General features: G+C 41.1%; 3 protein-coding genes across 6 annotated transcripts in view; 1 reads left to right on the top strand and 2 right to left on the bottom strand.

Moving 5' to 3' along the window:
• vps54 (VPS54 subunit of GARP complex) overlaps nucleotides 1–12,096 on the bottom strand; it is an 18,621-nt gene extending 6,525 nt beyond the window's left edge. Inside the window, exons 1-14 of one of the 3 annotated variants that reach the window (XM_034535325.1) lie at nucleotides 11,965–12,096; nucleotides 9,005–9,173; nucleotides 8,578–8,819; nucleotides 6,024–6,108; nucleotides 5,406–5,440; nucleotides 4,997–5,128; nucleotides 4,519–4,904; nucleotides 4,292–4,418; nucleotides 3,867–3,914; nucleotides 2,872–2,979; nucleotides 2,688–2,743; nucleotides 1,669–1,765; nucleotides 1,228–1,565; nucleotides 492–621 (exon numbers count right to left, since the gene is read on the bottom strand). In XM_034535325.1, the coding sequence (XP_034391216.1) occupies nucleotides 492–621; nucleotides 1,228–1,565; nucleotides 1,669–1,765; nucleotides 2,688–2,743; nucleotides 2,872–2,979; nucleotides 3,867–3,914; nucleotides 4,292–4,418; nucleotides 4,519–4,904; nucleotides 4,997–5,128; nucleotides 5,406–5,440; nucleotides 6,024–6,108; nucleotides 8,578–8,819; nucleotides 9,005–9,143 (1,923 nt within the window). In that variant the 5' untranslated portion in view covers nucleotides 9,144–9,173; nucleotides 11,965–12,096. The remainder of the gene's footprint in view (nucleotides 1–491; nucleotides 622–1,227; nucleotides 1,566–1,668; nucleotides 1,766–2,687; nucleotides 2,744–2,871; nucleotides 2,980–3,866; nucleotides 3,915–4,291; nucleotides 4,419–4,518; nucleotides 4,905–4,996; nucleotides 5,129–5,405; nucleotides 5,441–6,023; nucleotides 6,109–8,577; nucleotides 8,820–9,004; nucleotides 9,174–11,964) is intronic. The other 2 variants (XM_034535333.1, XM_034535342.1) reach the window with 2 other exon arrangements.
• The window catches only part of LOC117732666 (E3 ubiquitin-protein ligase TRIM21-like), a 703,346-nt gene that overhangs the window by 386,346 nt on the left and 297,000 nt on the right, over nucleotides 1–20,000 (top strand). The window lies entirely within an intron of this gene.
• The window catches only part of LOC117732899 (E3 ubiquitin-protein ligase pellino homolog 1-like), a 10,080-nt gene continuing 3,061 nt past the window's right edge, over nucleotides 12,982–20,000 (bottom strand). Inside the window, exons 2-7 of the mRNA XM_034536147.1 lie at nucleotides 18,758–18,940; nucleotides 15,845–15,974; nucleotides 15,513–15,614; nucleotides 14,544–14,741; nucleotides 14,253–14,441; nucleotides 12,982–14,088 (exon numbers count right to left, since the gene is read on the bottom strand). Of these exons, the coding sequence (XP_034392038.1) occupies nucleotides 13,510–14,088; nucleotides 14,253–14,441; nucleotides 14,544–14,741; nucleotides 15,513–15,614; nucleotides 15,845–15,974; nucleotides 18,758–18,843 (1,284 nt within the window). The 5' untranslated portion in view covers nucleotides 18,844–18,940 and the 3' untranslated portion in view covers nucleotides 12,982–13,509. The remainder of the gene's footprint in view (nucleotides 14,089–14,252; nucleotides 14,442–14,543; nucleotides 14,742–15,512; nucleotides 15,615–15,844; nucleotides 15,975–18,757; nucleotides 18,941–20,000) is intronic.

Raw genomic sequence — 20,000 nt, 5'->3', positions numbered from 1 at the left:
AAATTAATTTCAACCTAAATAATCTTAAGGAAATTAATTAAAATAATAAAATATATACAAATATATCAACGTTTTAAATTAATTTCAACCTCAATAATCTAAGGAAATTCATTAAAAATAATAATAAATTATATTAAAATATAGCAATGTCTTAAATTCATTTCAACCTCAATAATCTAAGGAAATTCATTTAAAAATAAATATATATCGATGTCTTAAATTAATTTCTAGGCATATGCATCTTTATATAAAAAATATTATTTTAAAATATTGTGCTAAAAAATGTGTTTTCAAACTTAACTATAAGATGCAGTTTTTATTAAAAACATTATATAATAATGAAACAGGATTAGTTCACAGGGACACAACACATCAAAAACTATTTCTGCTCTTACAAACATCGTGAACCCCGTCATTCCTTAAATAAAACACACTGAAGCGCGACTCTTTAACGTGTTTAAGGAAGCGGTCTCCGCGGCGATGTTCGGTACCTTGGCTCTGGCCGTGAGGACCTTGACGCAGCGGTCGTGGCTGACGTCGGAGGCGGCGTGCAGCAGCTCCTGGAGGTTGTTGATCACGCGGTTCAGCTCCAGGTCCGTGGGCATCATGGCGTCACCGGAACTGCAGAGCGACACACTCGCTGAACACCTTCACCTGGAAGCTTCAGATGCTTCACCTCCTCCGGTTTTTATGTGAAGAATCACACTTTACTGCACTTTAACCGGATTTTATTCTAGTTTTTGGATCGCTTATTGTTTTTTCTAACGCCTTTTATTGCTCTTTGAATATAAAGAAAAGCTGCCTTACTTAAACAATAGAACAAGGGTAGACCCAAATATCAAATCTTATTGTTATTATTTGTATTAAGTCTGTTGTAACCTTCACTAATATCCTCTATGACGCTGTAGCCGTGTTTTTATATCTTTCCTACACGGGGACTAAATACAGATATTTTTTTAGGATTTGCTGTATTTTGCATTTGTGTAACTTCATTAAAACAAAACAATTCAGTTATATTGAAAGTTTGGCTTCCGTGTTATCCTCCGGTTCAGTTTTTGTGCGACTTTACCATCAAATTATTTGCTTTTGTACCAACAAATGTGCCCCAAATTAGTTTTTTAACCAACAACCCATCAGCGCTGTCCCCAAAATAACCCTGAATTCATCATTAGAAGATCCGTCGTGCCAAAAAATAACCTGCATAAAAGAAAAAGAGAGAGAACGTACATGAAGCTCTGGTCCCTGCTGATGGAGTTCTGTGCCGAGTCGCTGCCGGCCGGCTCCGCCAGACTCTGCTGGATCCTGGAGCCCGCGGCAGAGCCCTGATCCTGGACCTCCAACCCCCCCACCCCCACCTGCTGCTGCTGGGCCTCGTTCAGAGCGTCGCTGATGAACAGGCCCTCGTGGGTGAGGTAGGCCAGCTCGGCTTCCCCCTGCAGGAGCGACGGGCCGCGGGGGGCCTCCGGGACAGGAGCCCCCGATACGGCCCCCTCCTCCGGGAGCCGGTTCCTCTGGTTCGAGGCCAGAACCTCCAGAACCACGTTCGTGACCACGCTCAGGGTGGCCTGGCGGACAGCGGGGGTTCAAATCACGTCAAGACGGTTAAAAAGAGATTATTCCGTAACGTAAAATGCATTAAAAAGGACATAAATTAGAGTTTTGACCCACTTGGATCTTCTGCAGGAAGAGAAGGAAACTCTCAAAGATGTTTTCCAGCAGCTCGAACCACTGAGGGAACGTCATGAGACGCATCTGGTCAGTTAACCTACACACACACACACACACACACACACACACACACACACACACACACACACACACACACACACACACACACACACACACACACACACACACACACACACACACACACACACACACACACACACACACACACACACACACACACACACACACACACACACACACACACACACACACACACACACACACACACACACACACACACACACACCACACACACACACACACACACACACACACACACACACACACACACACACGGTAAAAGTAGAGCATATTATATATATTATTATTTACTGCTGGGAGGCTTAATCCAAGTGAATACGTCATAATGTATTAGTCGATTTATATTTTTGTATTATTAATCTGAATCAGTAAAGGAATAAAAGCTTAAAGATAAATGTACTGCAGTAAAATTAAAATACAACATTTGCATTTGAGATGTAAATAGAGTATTAAAAAGTAGAAGTATGAAGTAGAATAAAATGGAAATACCCAAGTGCAAGAACCTCATAATTGTACTTAAATACTTACTATGATGTAATGAAACTCTTTACATTACAATAATGTAATATATATATATATATATATATATATATATATATATAACATTATAATAATGTAATATATATATATATATATATATATATATAACATTATAATAATTTTATATATATATATATTACATATATATTACATATATATAGATATATTACATATATAATATTATATATATATATATATACACACACACACACACACACACACACATATTACATTATATATATATATATATATATATATTACATTATATACATATAATATATATATATATTACATTATATACATATAATATATATATATATTACATTATAATAATGTACTGTAATAAACAGATTAACTACGTTCACATCTCTACTCACTTAGTGATGACTTCAGTGTCGATGTCTTCCATGTGCAAAACATTCTCTGACACGCACTGAAAAACACCAACGAGTCAGATGAAGTGACTATTCTTTTTCTCTTCCTTCCATCCCATAATAACTAAACAACTGATCCCCGATCTGCAGTTTAGCGACGTGCGGCACGCGGCCGGGAGGTTTTTACCTGAGGGACGATGGCCTTCGCAGCCGTGATCATCTCATCGCTGTAAATGTCCAGAAAGTCCAGCTTCCTCTGCCGCAGCAGGCCGAACACCAGGGACTCCAGACGCTCCTAAGACAAACACACACACACACACACACACACACACACACACACACACACACACACACACACACACACACACACACACACACACACACACACACACACACACACACACACACACACACACACACACACACACACACACACACACACACACAGTCCTTGACAGCGTGTCATTCCGAATGAAATGTGATTCAATTGTATGAAAATTAGGATTTTGAGCAGCAAATTCAAGGTTATTATAATCTTGCCAAAAATTCATTACAAAAAAAAAATAATCACATGAAGACAGTAAAATTAAAAAGGTGTGGCTAAAGAATTTTGAATCACGGTTATTTAAAATTAATTTGACACAAAATAATGATCTTTTATTGCTTTTACACCAACTAAAACTTAATAAAACTAATATTTAAATTGATAAAAGAGACATAAAACCCAATAAAACTTAATTCATTACTGCAGTCAAGGTTTTCATAGTGATTATTATTCAATGAATTTGTTTAGAGAAGATTATATTAAACAGTATTTGCTTTAATCATTAATTTTGTACCACAATATCAAAAGTCCTCACTATCGCCACATGATTTGACTGAGAATAAATATTAATAAATAAATTGCAAAAACCCAAACTAGCCCAAAATGTTAATTAATAATTATTCAGAGTGTTTCTTTAACCTGCCTGGAGACCAGAGGGCTTTAAAAAGGTGTTCTGGAGCTCCGACACCACCTGAATCATCTAAAGCAGTTTAACTCCACCCGTCTGGCACGCCAAGCACATCAAAACAAACACTCAAAAGGATTATTTACAGACACGATATTCGATCGATCACTGATCAACATCGTGGCGACCGAGCCGGGCGTGTTTTGCGTGTGCGTGTGCGTGTGCGTCCCACCTTCTGCGAGGCAACGTTTGGTTTGTGACCCTGTGATGAGCACATCATCTGTTAAACATATATAAATGATGTATATATATTTATAATACATATTTATTCATTATGAATATATATATTTATTATAAATATATATATATTTATAATAAATATGTATTCATTATGAATACATATGTATTATAAATAAATAAATTAATGTATTTATAATATATATATATATTTATTTATAATATATTATATAATATTATAAATATATATTTATAATAAATATTTATTCATTCCGAATGAATATTTATTATAAATAAATAAATATATCTATTTGTTATTAATCTGCGTAAAGAGTTTTTTTTTTTTTTTGCATGTAAGAAAAGGTGACAAACACGGGAATGCATGACCGCCGTGCCGGTGAGGGAGGAGCTTGTTCAGACCTTCTCGAGGACGAGCGGCTCGTCCCTCAGGCTGCGGTTCAGGTCGCTGCGGGCGTACATGCTGAAATCCTCCACCATCATCTTGTCGATCAGCTTCTCCAGCTCGCACAGCTGGGAGCCCAGATGTCTGAGGGGGGGAGACAAAAGAAAATGTCCGTGAAGAAGCCGAGCCGTCCGCACACGACGCCCGTCTGTAAAGACGGATTAAACAAACGCTCCCTCGTCACCTGAAGCTGTGGATTCCCTGCAGCTCCTGCTGCAGCACCTCCTTGGTGGTGGAGATGAGCTCCAGCGCTCCGACGAACTCGGAGGTGGAGAGCAGCAGCTGCACGGTGGGCTGCGTCTGGTGCACCGCCGCCATCAGCTTCAGCTTGTTGTGCAGCTTGGCGCAGTTGTTGCGGGTCAGGGCGGTGCGGAGGGCCTGCAGGGGCCCCCGGCACATGATGCGGTCGATGGCGGCGGTGCGGCCCCGCAGGACGGCCACGGCCCGCTGCGTCTCCCGCAGACGGTCCTGCAGCTCGTGCTGCGACGACATGGCGTGGAAGAACGCGTCGGAGCGCAGCGAGATCTGCCGGGCGATGCTCACCTCCACCACGTCCAGGTAGTGGCTCAGCTGGAGGAGGAGGAGGACGCGGGGGGGGGGGCTCAGGTTAAAAGGTTACACTCGGGAGTCGTGTGATCGTGAGTGGTGGCGAGCGGCTTCACCTTCTCCTGCAGCAGCTTGGAGGAGGCCACGTCTCGGTTGCTCTTCCCTCCGGCGCTGTTGAAGTGCGACCAGGGCAGCACGCTGTTGAAGGTGGCGGGGTTCTCCAGAGCAAACTCGGGCTTCATGAAGATCTGCAGCATTCAAAGCCCAGAGAGACGTCGTGAGACACAAATATCTGACTCACATATCGGTGAAAACAAGCCGATCCGTCATGAGATCAACATTATTTTTAATAAATGAGAATACGGTCCATTCGGAGACTTAAATATAAAACCACCTGAGGAACAAGCTGTCTGTCTAACTGCCCGTTGAGAAGCAGAGTTTAATCTAGTTTATGCAACTATAAAAAGTAAAAAATAAATAAGAGTAGAAGATTCAGTTCCTCCGGCTGGGAGGTGGAAGCGTTACCTTCGGGACTTGTTCCAGCTCAACTCTGGATTTTTCTAGAAAACAAAGAAACGTTCTGGATCAGTCATTTGGGATTCAGTCAGTTGTGTTTTTAGGGTATTTTTACATTCTGGACGACAGTTGTTTGATTAAACAAGTAAAAACTGATTTGCGTTTATATTTGTGGATGAAAAGCACCGAAGAAGACGTTTTTGAAGCTCAAGTATGAGTTTGTTACAATTAGCATAGACACACATGTACAGAAGTACTGTAATAATATTAGTTAAATAAAGTTTTGTTTGTATTGCGCCTCTCAAATTAAAAGTTACACAGTACTCCAGACTAAAAAAAAAAAATAATAATTAAATAAAACGAACAAGAAATACAACGCTAAAACAAACACCGGAGGTCATTTTTAAATGCGCAGCGTTTAAAAAAACACAATTATCATAACAATTTGGATCAATTATTGTAAATTAAAAAAGGAAAAAAGAGTTCTAAGAAGTGATCTGAAAGGAAAGTGGAAAGTTTTGGTTTGTGAGAGGTTACTCATTTAAAAAAAACCTAGAAAGTACATCTTTGGTTGATAATCGTCTCCGCTTCCTGCAGGGCTCATTGTTCCCGGTTAATAATTCATACCGTGGTTGGAGGCGATGCTGGAGGCGGCGTCCACGTCGTCTTTGTTGGGACAGATCGACTTGCAGCGTTCGTGGATTCTTTCCCTCTAAAAAAAAAATTAAAGAAAAACAGACACAGAAAGACAGGTTTTTTAAATTAAATTTAATTAAAACTCTGCAGCCACAATAACCCCCCGTGTGTAATGTCACGTTCGGCCAGAGGGAGGCGCTAGAGGACTAAAACACCAGAGCTTCCCGACCTGTCAAATGAGAACAATAAAAACAGCACATGACAGGAATGAGGAAGCGTCAGAGGAATATGTGACCGCTGGGGTCTCGTCTCGTGTTTTTTTTAAAGAAGTCATTATGAAACCCAGAAGGAGGAAACGGTGACTGACAGGTGGCGACGTCAAAAACAACAACAACAACAACAACAAAAAAAGATCAGGAACTGAAAACGAGTCGGTTCAGGTGACAAAGTCTAAAAACCTCAAAGGGAAACCAGACTCTGCTTATCTGAGGAGTTTTATAGCCAATTTAAAAACTTCTATTTCCTTCAACAACGACAAGGAAATTCATATAAAGCCAAGTAGTATATTTATTAAAATATATATATATATATATATATATATATATATATATATATATATATTTTTTTTTTTTTTAAATATATATATATATATATATATAAAAATATATAAAAATATATATATTTTTATATATATATATATACATATATATTTGTTTTTTAAATATATAAAAAAGAATATACTGTATATATATATATATATAAAATGAAATTTATATTCAAAAGATATATATAAAAATACATAAAGAAAAAAATATATATATTTAAAAAGAAATATATATATTAAAAAGGAATATAATATATATATATATATATATATATATATATATATATATATATATATATATATATATATATATATATATAAAGAATAATAAGAAAAAGAAAAAGAAAATAAATTATATATGTATACTGTTGTATGAGCAGATTTCTTATTAACCATGTTGGCAAAACTTCGTACACCATAAAAAGGAAGAATAAGAAAAGGCGAACCAGAAAACACACACTGCTGGTGGCTTGTGATGATCCTTATCTGGACACTTACACCCAATTAAAAAGGGGACAACAAATAATGAACCTCCTAAAAGATATTTGAATACGTTGAACCGTCTGAATATGGCAGCAGAAAGAAGAATCAGTGTAAAATAGCTGATCGTCCAGAGTTTGACATGTTGAATGATTTCATCCTGTAACAACAACCTAGGAAACAGTCGACACTTTGCAGCTGCTCCTTTATGTTGTTCTGCTTGTAAGTGCATCCCATAAATCCCTCCATCCGCGGTGCAACAACCACTAATCATCAACTAGTGCACAAGTAGAAAAACAACAACAACAACGCTGCTGTGACAGATGAGAGAAGAGAGCCGTTTGATCAGACAGGAAGTGGAATGAAGCTTCGGAGACATTTTTTCATCCCGTATTATTTTTACCAAAGTTTTTCCAGCCAATTGGAGTTCAGGAACACCTTTTTTCTCACACGCTCACGTGTGGAAGTGAAATTTGAGACTTCAGGAGTCGGCGTCAGACAAAGCAAGTGAACATCTTCCAAAGTTATAATGTTTTTTTTAGTCCCTTTTTGTGCTAAATCTTCTTCTCGGGATCATTTCTCAGTCACACTTTAACACACATGATATAAATTATGTGTATGCAATTACACAAATAATATTTAAATTCTGTGAGAGTCAAATTTGTGACCAAATGTCTATAAATCTCCTTAGAAATCAGAAAAAAAGACACCAGAACTTGTTTGAAAATCCTCCCGTTTTTAACGGTTTCATCAGTTTTCAAGTGAAGCGGTGAAATTGACTTTTAATGCGTCTAATTGGATGAAAGCTCACAAAAAGAGGGCAAATCACACCTGTAACTCACATTACTACTGGATAATCTCTCAGCACATTTTATTTTATTTAGACCTAGAATTTTATTAAATATTTTTACTTTTATACATATTTTATGTCCATTGTTGGGCCTGAGAGCCAACGACTGCTTCTCTGTAATCGTTGTGCATATGAAAATAATACATTATTTGTACCACCAAAAAATAAGTAATAAATTATGATAGTACAGAGCACAGAATTTTAAAAAAAAATTAATGTTGAAACTGCTCTTTGGTTATCTCGTTTATATCAAAGGGTTTATGTATTGAGCCAAAAAGATGACAATAAAAAAAACAAAAAAAACAGCTTCAACAGGATTCCTGACACGCCCACGAGGTGAAGTAAAGGTACCGCGACGCCCAGGACGTGCAACGGTTACCTCGCCTCTCACGCACGTGCACTGTGCACGTGCGACAGCCTCGTTTCAGCACATTCATTTCAAAATAAAAGCTTTTTATTTTTAAACAATAACAATGAATCTCTACAGATATAGACACTGCTCACACAGTCTGAATAAAAAAAGACGAGCGAGTCACATGATCAGCGTCAAAGCCACGCCCTCCTCCTCCAGCATAAATCAGGGTAGTGGTTATTCATCGTGGGTGCGTTACCTGAGTCATCTCCTGCAGGTAAGGGCCGAAGTGTTCCCGGGTGATGTTGGGGAGGTAGAAGGAGGGCATCACCTCCGTCTCGGCGAAGTCCAGCCCCCACGTTTTGGTGAAGAAGTCGGACTCCCGCTTGGCGAGCCGCGGGTCGTTCAGCGCGGCGGGGAGGTTGACCTTCGAGCTGTACACCGTCCACCGGTCGTGCTCCGCCACCACGGACGGGCCGTCGCACAGGCCCCGCCCATCGCCTGCAGAAAAAAATTTTTAAGAGCGTCTTAAAATTTAAACAGTGGCTCGTTTTCTTTGTTTTATTTAAATTGTAAACTAAATATCTTCAGATATTCCCTAAATGGTAACGATCTGTTTCGTTAAAGCCCTTAAACGACGTCAACAACCGCTAAAACATTATAGAAAGCAGCTGTTTTTAATCTACCGGTGGGCTCCTTGGGGCAGACGTCGGGCAGGGAGCGGACGGACCGGCATCGGGGGGGCGGCGGCGTGTCGCGCTCCTTGCGATAGATCCCATCTCGGCCTCCGCGAGGCACTGGGGAGGAGCCGTGGCTGGACGCCATGGCATTGGGACTCGCCTCCCGGGAGGCTAGCTGGAGACGGACGGGCACGAGAGAAGAGAAGAGAGCTGGCGTTAAGATACAAAAAGGAGAATGCGCACTTTCCATAAGAGAAGATTATAAATCGTTTTAAACTTTGGACACAGAAAGTGTACGCGAGTCCAATATTATCTGGGTTTTTTTTAGCTCCGTTTTTGGTCTCCACCGAGAAAATATCCGTCTCTTCTTCAGCAGCTGGTCTGTAGCTGTTTGCCGAGCAGGTAAAAAAAAAAAAAAGGTTTTTAAATCAGAAAACAGCAGCTGGAAACCAAAAGGATATAAATATGCAGTGAAAAACAAAACCATGGAGGGGAAATCCAGAGGAAGGTCACAGTTCTGAGCTACTACCCAAAATCATTTGAGACGTTTTTTTAACATAAACAACGCTGGTTTAAGAAATGTTTCTTTGTAAAAAAAAAAAAATAAGATTTTAAAACATATTTATGCTTGCATTAAAAAACAGCATTTCAGTATCAGCGTAGACTTTATATATAGAAGATTTTTAGGTGTTTAAGTGAATAATTATCTTTTTAATGTGTCAAACCATCTCCAAAATCTTTCTTTTGTTTTACGTGACATTAAACTTATTTCAACGTCGTATTGTTGACACGGACATATGAAGTTTGACTTTGTTTTGTATTAAATAAAAATAACCCTTTATTAGTCTCGCATACAGAAAGTGCAAACAAGAGACGTAATAAAAGAAATCAAAACAAGTATTATAAATAAGCTTCACGTCCTTCACGTCACGGCGGAGAGGCGCCGTTTCAGCTCGAATCCGACTGCGACTGTAAAACCCTCTGCTGGTAATCTCATCACACTGATGATGATGATGATGATGATGATGATGATGATGAAGAAGTCTTCCAGTATACAGCCCATCAAAACCACCGTAAAGCCTAAGTCACGTCATAATATAAACATAACACAGAACCGGTACTCAAGCCATTCTAAGGGACTCAGAAAAGACGGATTAAAAAGAGAACGGTCAGAATGGACACGGGAGAGGACGAGATGTCACGACTTTTCATCCCAAATAATTTGTCAAACTTCAAAAGAACACAGCTGGATCTTACATTTAATGTACTTTCATTGAAACCCTTTTATGGCTAATATAGAAACTAATGTGTCTGTGTCTAAATCTCTCTGACGTACTCTGGGTCATTTTACAGACTTGATAAAAGCTCTTTTTTGTGTAATATTGAGTTCCTCTCTTCTTGTTAGAGAATAAATAACGTATCCTTAAAGTTCTGAATGTATTCCTCGATTAACAAAACCCCAAATACATTCAATAAACCCTGAATGTATTCATTAATCAAACTTATTAATCCTTATTGTAAAGGTAAACTAAGATAAGCGAAGTTTAGGAAAGACTGTTAACAGTCTGTTGAACGTTGAGTTAAGTTGTTTTAATCCATAAATCTTAACGTTACTTCTCCCCCAAACCAATGTGAAAATATTCAGAATTTAAATATTACATTTAAAAAATGTTGAGTTTTGCTTGAAAAGTCAAATCATTGCGCCGCCTTCCAGACGTGGAAGAAGTATTCAAGTAAAAGTACTAATAGCTCACTGTAAAAAACTGTCTTTGGTTATGTGTATCTTTATGTATGTATACATGTGTATCTTTATGTGTGTATATATGTGTATCTTTATGTATGTATATGTGTGTATCTTTATGTATGTATATATGTGTATCTTTATGTATGTATATATGTGTATATTTATGTATATATGTGTGTATCTTTATGTATGTATATATGTGTATCTTTATGTATGTATATATGTGTATCTTTATGTATGTATATGTTTATGTATGTATATGTGTGTGTATGTTTATGTATGTCTATGTGTGAGTGTATCTATATGCATGTATATATGTGTATCTTTATGTATATATGCATGTATCTTTATGTATGTGTATATATATATATAATATATATGTGTGTATATTTATGTATATATATCTGTGTGTCTGTATCTTTACATATACATGTGTTGTGTGTATCTTTACGCTTGTACATACGTGTGTGTATCTTTATGTATGAATATGTGCATGTGTATCTATATGTGTGCATCTTTAAGTATGTATATCTGTATCTTTACATATACATGTGTGTATCTTTATGTATGTACATACATGTGTGTGTGTGTATCTTTATGTATGCATGTATGTATGTATGTATCCATGTATGTATGTATGTATGTGTATGTATGTATGTATGTATGTGTATGTATCTATGTATGTATGTGTATGTATCTATGTATGTATCTATGTATGTATGTATGTATGTATGTATGTATGTATGTATGTATATGTATGTGTATCATATACATGTTCGTCCTGTTCTTCACTGTGATCACACACACAAAACAAATGTACTCCAAGTTTTAAGGACAAATTGTGCAGTAAAACGTTCCCCGTGAGTGTTTATTTACCATAATAAATGATGTTTGTACATCAACATCACAGCAGCTACAGCTGTGGATGTGTTCAACACCTCTACATCCGGTCGGCTAGTGTAGTAAAAGTACCTCGAACGTGTCCAGTACTTGACCAGCTAATGGAATACTCTGATACTTCCAGGACAAGGGCCGACGAGGCTGCGAGAGCCCGCGGCTCGTGACACAAGCGGCGGTTACACGTAGACGAGCTAGCGGGGTTAGCCGGGAAGCTAACGGCTGCCTCTCTCTCTCTGACAGGCGGAACGGAGCCGAGAGACGAACCGGGGGCGGGGGGGGGGAGCTCCGTGACTCCGGGGGGAACTCCGGTCGCTTCCGTTACCTGTCGTGTGAGGCACAGCAGCCGGTGCTTCTCCTCTTCACCATCGCAGGAACGCCGGAGGAACCGGGAGGAAAACAGCAGGACACACAGCGGATAGCAACAGTCCACTGACCATCATGCACTGCGAGAGGAGGAAGGGGGCGGGGCCGTCCGTGTTGTCTTCTTCTTTCCCTTCGCTTGAAGCTCGCTGCCGCCACCTGCTGGCCAGCTGCCGCCTTTACACGCATTTAAAGTAGTCATCCCACCCACTTAGTTCATATTGTATATTTCTAATCTATTTCTAAATCTTGAATATATATATACACACATATATAATATATATATATACACAGTATATATGTTTATATATATAAATATATATATTCAAGATTCCGTAATGTATATATATATATATATAAAATATATATATATGCATATGACCCTGACAATTAACTGAATTAATGTTACATCTCCCTTGTTGAGCAGCCAAATATTTTAAGTTAAATCATCAAAAGTTTGACTTTTTTTTCTTCACATTGCTCAGGATAATCCTTTCTGCTGGTGAACTGATGATTAAAACCTTTCACCTTTTAAGTGAGCCTACCATGTCTGAGAAAACTGTAAAAGCCACTAAATGAAAGATTTAGTTTGTTGTATATGAAGGTCTGAAAATCTGAAGTAAAAGTCAACCTCCAGATGGTAAGAGCTAAACAATTTAAGTTTTAATGATGTCAATTTATCAGAATATAAGGAAAAGTTCCACCTCTGGGGAACAGGAAGATGATTGGTGAAATTCGGAGGAAGCAATAGAAAATCATTTAAAACATTTCTTACATAAAAGCATGAGGTTTTGGCCTCATGGTGGCGCTAGAGGAAAGGTCAGCAAAGTCATCGGTCACTTGAGATGTTTTAGTATTGGTATGCATTGATATTATGGTATAGTTTCCTCTTTTGTATTATATCAAGCTTTTTTCATGTGTAAATGTAAATGTTTAAGAGCACTTTGCCAGAAGCTGCAACAAACAAACAAACAGGAAGTGTTTACTGAGAGTTTCTTCCTCATGTGACAACCGAATCAAGCTGGTTTATTGTCATTCAAGCCTGAAGCACATTTGCATATTGTTTAGGAAGTGACATTCAGGTTGGACGTTTTTCAAAATTACAAGACAGCGCCGTAAAATATTTCCCAAAGAATATATTTTTGTAAAGTCGTGATAAAAAAGTATTAAAAAAGGTCATAAAATACAGTTAATCTGCATTCGCTGCATCACGAAAAAGTTCAAGTGTATTTTTTTAATTTTTTTACGGTTTTCATAAATATTCTGCTTTTAAAAACAGGAAGTGGGTCACAGTGAAATCCAGTTTTAAGGCAGTGAGAGACATTAATTTACAAAAACACTTTACTGAAGAGGTAAAAGGAATAAATTATAAAAAAGGTGTAAGGCAAAGCCAACATCTGGCATCTATACTGGTCAACATTAAGTTAAATTAAGTTATACAAAATTAAGTTACGAAAAAAAAAAAAAGCGTACAGTTCTTGTCCACCCTGATGTGGTTTTGTGGCGTCTAGTCCAGCGGGCTTTGGAAGATGAGCCGGATGCAGCCGGACTCTCCGCCCAGCGGCTCGATGCAGAACGGGCACGCGGCGTGGAAGGTGTGCGTGCTGTGCGGCAGCGGGATCCGACTCCAGAAGGCCGTCGTCTTCTCCGAGCCGACGTGGCCGCAGGGCACGAAGGCGTGGCTGGGGGGCTCGGCGTCCACGCAGAAGCCCGCCTCGCAGCCCAGCCACAGCGGCTTGTAAGGGCCCCGCGTCCGGCACATGGGGCACTCTCTCTCCGGGCACTCCGCCTCCGCCTCGGGGTGGCGGCGCCCGCCCCAGCCGTGGTAGCCGTGCACGTGGCCGCAGCGCAGGTAGGCCCAGGGCTGCCTCTCGTCCACCACGTCTCTGCGGCGCATGCTGGGGAACGCCAGCGTGTTGAAGCCCACGGGGCACTGCGGCCGCCCGGCGTTCAGCTCCTGCCGCAGCGCCTCCAGGTGCTTGACGGTGGGCGTGTGCGCCAGGCCCTCGGCCGTCCGCCACAGCAGGGTGGCGCCGCAGAGGTCCACGAGGGACCCGTCCACCAGCTCGTTGGACTCAGGGTCCACCTGGAGAAGGAGGGCGGGGGGAGCACACAATAAGATTTACTCAACTATCAATATTTAAAAAAACATAAGATAGAACTTTATTCATCCTCAGCAAATTGTTGCGCAACATCTCTTCTGAAGGTCAACTAAAAACGACCACCACGTTGGACGTTAAAGAGACCCACCATCTTGCCCCTCTGCTGAGACGACCTGGTTTCCCGCAGCGTGAAGACGTTGCCGCAGACGGACATCTCCCTCCACAGGCCGGGTGTGGAGCCCTGGCTGAAGCCGTGGCGCGGGCGCATCACCAGCACGCCGTTGGTGGTCAGCCCGTCCATCTGACCGTCCTGCGTCCGCCACTTGGCCGCTTTCTCCTGCGGAAAAAAAAAAAAGCCGTCGAGATAAACCGATGAATCAATCAATCAACCCGATCGAGCGACGCGTCGCCTGCCGCGGCCGGTTCCCGCGCTCCCTACCCCGAGGAAGATGTTCTTGGAGGAGTCGAAGCCCGCGGCGTAGATGCGCGCGGCGTACGGCGGGTTCCTCTGGCAGATGACGCGGCAGGCGAAGCGGGAGATGGTGCTCTGGGCCGTTTGGCCGTCGGCGTGGGCGTGACCCCCGGGCAGCGTGTCCGTCACCACGAAGTCGATGGGAGTCTCTGTGGAGCGACCGATCTGCGACGGAAACAACGAGCGTGTTATCGACCACTCCAACGACAAGAAACGAGAGCTTTCAGAGCAAAACTAGGATGACATCACTACTTTTATTTGAGAGTTTCTGGATTTTTTTTCATCACAGCAATTTGTTTGCAGCTTTGTTGATTCTCATTTCTGTTTCTAACTCCTCAGTTGTGGCTTTCTTATTTCTCACAGGAAATTCTACCAACAAACCCACATGCAAAAAAAACAAGATAAAACATCAAAAAGCTATTTTTCCATCACGTGATGAAGTTCACACGTTTTACTTCACTGACGAATAATCATGGTTTAAATTTACTGAGAGGGAGAAAAAAGGCAAGTTGAAGACAATAAAGCCTTTATAATGAAAGTAAACATTTTTTTTAAAAAAAGGACAGTTTACACAAAAATCCCAAATACATATTTTTCCTCCCTTACCTGCCGTGCTGTTTATCAATCTAGATTGTTTTGCCTTTTTACTTTTACTCGCCTTGGGGCGCCCAAAGCGACAAAATACTACATTTGAAAATGTCAACCAAGAGACACGGTCCCTGCTGCTGGCCCTTTAAACCGACAGGTAGTGGTCTGACCCTCTGGGATGCACACCACCAACAGTCACACGGTCCCTGCTGCTGGCCCTTTAAACCGACAGGTAGTGGTCTGACCCTCTGGGATGCACACCACCAACAGTCACACGGTCCCTGCTGCTGGCCCTTTAAACCGACAGGTAGTGGTCTGACCCTAAACCGTGAACAGCTGTGGACGGACCTGGAACATGTCTGTAAGGCCGTCGTGGGTGTACTCCACCACCACCGTCTGTGCCCGGGACAGAGTGTATGAAATACTGTGCTGCTCCTTGTTGCTGACGGCCTTCAGAGAAACACACAAGAGACACACTGTTACAAGGTGTGTATTGTGTCTCACACACACACACATTACTGTTCTTTTTGCCTCGTCAGTTTATTGCAGTCGCTTCACATAATAAAAAAAGAGGCCAAGTTCACATTCTGATGTTGCTTCCGGGACATTTAAGAAGGTTTCCCCTCCCACGCCATCGGCCCTGAGGTACGGCGTTACTGCCCCGCGTGCCGAGCGCTCACCTTGGCGGCCTGCGGCGTGCAGGACGGGTGGACGGTGCTCGCTTTCACGCCGTTGGCTTTGTTCCTGCGACACAGAGCGAAGCGGCTTTTCCTCCTCCCCTTGTCGCCGCTGGGCAGGGAGCCGTTGCACCTGAACACACCGCATGGGGAAAAGGTATATGAATATATACATACACACTAATAAATACATTTAAAAAAAAATATATATATATATATATATACACATACACACACACACATATATATGTTTGTGTGTGTGTATATATATATATATATATATATATGTGTGTAAATATATATATACATATACACACACACACACACATATATATATATATATATATATATATATATATATATATATATATATATACATATACATACACATTTTGCCTCATAGTGTTATATTAAACATGTAGATGAATGCACATATTTCCATCCCATAATTGGAGCAGAAGCAGCCCGGTCCCGGTTCATTGCTCACAGCGTGCCGGTCGAGGGTCCCCGACAGATTCATTTCAGTTCTGGATCCAATGACACAAAAGCAGACCAGCGTTCGGCCTCGGAGCCCCACTGAAAGGCCTTCAGTCAGGAAGTCAGCTGCATTCTTCTCCGTGGTGGAGTCTCTCTCGGCACGCTGAACCGGGTTCTGAATTATGCTGATCCCAGACAATAAACACGACCCCCCCCACCCCCCGAGTCCTGGAGGAGAAGGTCTGGGTGTAGACCAACAAGCCTCCAACAGGGATTTATTGTCCTAAACCGGGTCTTTGTTTGCGTCTCTGTGTGCCGTTCACAGAATGTGAACTCGCTCTTGTATTCATTACGTTCATATAAAAACTTTATAAAAATGTAAAAAAAAAAAAAAAATCAATAATCCACCTACTGCCATTATGGATTCTGATTTTACAGATTAAATCCACATTATCATTATAATGTAGGTTAAAAAAACCCACGGTATATTGACATCTATACCTGAGCATATTCACCCATTCAATATTATTTTCATTAGATCTATTTATTTTTCCACGTGTCAATTTTTTTCCACTTATTTGTCTAATTTTTGTATTAATTTTTTTCCACCAGTTTTTGTTGTCTTTGGTCTCGGCTGTTACGTCTTCTTCTGTGTTTGTAGATTGAGAGCAATGGAAATGGATTAAAAAGTGGATTAATTTAAAAGTAAAATGTCTTTTAGGACTTGAAATCTGAATGTGATAATAATCAAACTCTACATCTAGAAAATATGGAGTTGATTCATAAATACATTTTCATCTTAAAAGTAACCAAAAACCTCCTTCGACACTTTAAAATACAGACAATATTTAAGAAGCCATCGAGCAGTTTCCCCTGCTTCCTGTCTTTATGCTATGCTATGCTATGCTATGCTAAACACGCCCCCATCTGTGTTTCCCAGGCGACAGGAAGCGGTGCGTTTCAGTCGACGTACAAAAGCCGGAACATGATGATGAAGCTTAATGTCGCTTTCAAAAAAAAAAAAAAAAAAGGGGGGCCAGCGGTTATCTTCAGAGCCAGGCGGCCGCCGGTCAAGTCAACATTCAGGGTTCAGTTGGGAGGGGGGGCCATTCTTTTCAAACTTCCTGCGTGTCCAGATAAAAGTCCTCCTCCTCCTCCTCACAAACCGGCTCCTTCAAATTAAAAGCTCACGAGCGGTGTAATTGCCACATGTGGACCCGATGATATGGAAGCAAACAAGGCGTCTCTCCCCCCCCTCCCCAGAGGCGTCTCCGTGTCCCAGCACCACAGGCGCCTTCGGGTCAGGAAGTCGGCTGCATTTCTTTTTGCTGTAGAGGAGTTTTTTTATTTATTTCTTTAACGCGTCTAACTGGACGAGGTGGAGCTTCGCTGCTTCCTGAGCAATTTTCAAACTGCAGATGAAAAAAAAATAAAATGCTGCGAGAAGCTAAACTACGTCGAGCTGGCGAGGAAATGTGCACCTCTGATCACCAATTCATGATTAAAAATGGTAAAATGTACCAAATGTTGAAGTGTTTTTTTTTTTTTTTACCCCAAGCAAAGTTCTTAGACGTCTGCTTGTGGACACGATTTAATATCGGAGAGATTTTTGGCTTCGGGGTTATGTCGAGAAACACATCTTTATTTCTCAAACTACCAAAAAAAGTCAGTTTGAAGTATTAACATTTAAAACAAAAAAAAACTCAAACAAAACTGACAGAGATTGTTCTCGTTTTAAACTCCGGACACGAACGGCGATAAAAAAAACCCTCCCGTCTGGATGTCGCCGACTTCTATCACCAAATAATTTGCGCCGCTTTCTGGGAAGAAGGATATTAAAAAAAGGTTTTTAATATCGTTTTAATATATTTACGTGCCGTTGTCTCCCGTGTTTGAACAATGCAAACAACTCGAAGGCGCTCAGGAACTCTGGAGGTGGAAGCTCACCTGCTTCTTGACTGGCTCTCTGAGTTAGCTCGTTGAGACTTGAACCTTTCTGGAGACGGAGACCCGGCAGCGGTTCTTTGTCGATATGTTTTAGTTTTCGTGCATTCGTGAGACGGCTGTGAAAAAAAAAAACTTTTGACATTTAAGAAAAGGCAAAAAAAACCAGATTGTTTACGGTCGATGTTTTGGTGGTGACTGTACGTCTTAACTCGTGAACACAATGCTTTGGCTGATTCTGTATTATCGGATGTCGTGGTGTCTCTAAAAAAAGAAATTAAAAAAAAGCCACCGAGATGAGCTTCAACACTGACTGGAGAAAGATGAAAAATGCAGTTTCCTGACGCACAAATAAAGCCGACTGCGTTTCCACTGCGGTGGATTACGATCTGGAGAGGAAGCGGCTCTAAAAACTGATGTTATCCTTTAGGCCGGCGCACATCTACGAGCAGTCGATGATTTAGAAGTCCTGGACTCGGAGGAGGAGCTTCTTACCCGAGCACAATGAGCTCTCCATATTTCACCGGCCCTTTGGTGGAAGCAGGGGAGGTGGAGATGTTTTCCTGACCGAGAGAGAACATCTGGGCGGCCTTCAGGAGGAGGAGGAGGAGGAGGAGGAGGAGGAGGAGGAGCACCGTCACCCTCAGAACGTCTCCATCAGTGCTGCTCACACATCACCTGCAGACGCACAAGGAGAAGCCTTCAGATGAAGTGTTTATACAAAACGCACAAAAGGCTTCGACACAACGCACAATCACTACTAACAATACACCCACACTGTCTTTGTGTGTGTGTGTGTGTGTGTGTGTGTGTGGGGGGGGGTCAATGAGTGACTTCACTGCCTGCACACTGAGTGGGGTTGTTGGCGTGTGCGACTCACTCAGCCTTTGTGCCGTCGGTCCAAAATGTCATCGCTCCGTCCTTTCGCTGGACGCTCGCACGCAATTATCATATTTAGCGTATAAATTATTTTTGTGAAATTTTTTTTAGGATGCAGAAGAGACGGTTACGACGACTTTTCTTTACTAACCAAAAAGAACATCTCTCTCTCTGTGGAGGTTCAAACGTCGGGCAGCATCTACGGCGTCTTACTTTACATTAGGAATTAAGTTGCTGGAAGTTTACAAGCTGCGTGGCGCTTTTTAAAAAAGTTCACATCAGCAGGTTGTGAAATCCGATTATTTTTTTATTATTTACATTTCCGATGAACCGATGCGATTAAAAATCCAGCTACACGAGTCTGAAAGCTGAAGCCGTTTCACGGCCGCTTCCTCGAGATAAAAATCAGGATGTGGTGCGACGGAAGAAGAGCGTCGCTATTGGAGTTTTGTTTATGCTTCGATTATCGATTAGCGCCAGTCGATCCGCTCTCCTGAGGCACGGCCGCTCGGAACGATTGATTGATGACATCATGCGTTTAAAGTCAACACAGGCGGCTTTTTAAAATATATATATATATATATATATATATATATATATATATATATATATATATATATATATCTCTTTTGGATGATTAAATCAGAAACTGGAGCATTTTTTCCTGGTTTTTCTTTGCGTCACATGAAAGTAAATCAGAATATCTTTTGGCGGCCCTGCTGGAAAAGACATTTATAGATCCAGGTACCATGAGAAGAGGCAGACCCCCCCTCCCCCTCCTCCCGTCACATGACTACGTCTCTGCAGGAGGACAGAGACCCATTCACCGCCTGTCACTGGACACCAGATAAAGACTTCG

Source organism: Cyclopterus lumpus, chromosome 1, assembly GCF_009769545.1.
Source record: "Cyclopterus lumpus isolate fCycLum1 chromosome 1, fCycLum1.pri, whole genome shotgun sequence".
Classification (NCBI taxonomy): Eukaryota; Metazoa; Chordata; class Actinopteri; order Perciformes; family Cyclopteridae; genus Cyclopterus; species Cyclopterus lumpus.
This window is presented reverse-complemented; position numbering and strand designations above follow the sequence as displayed.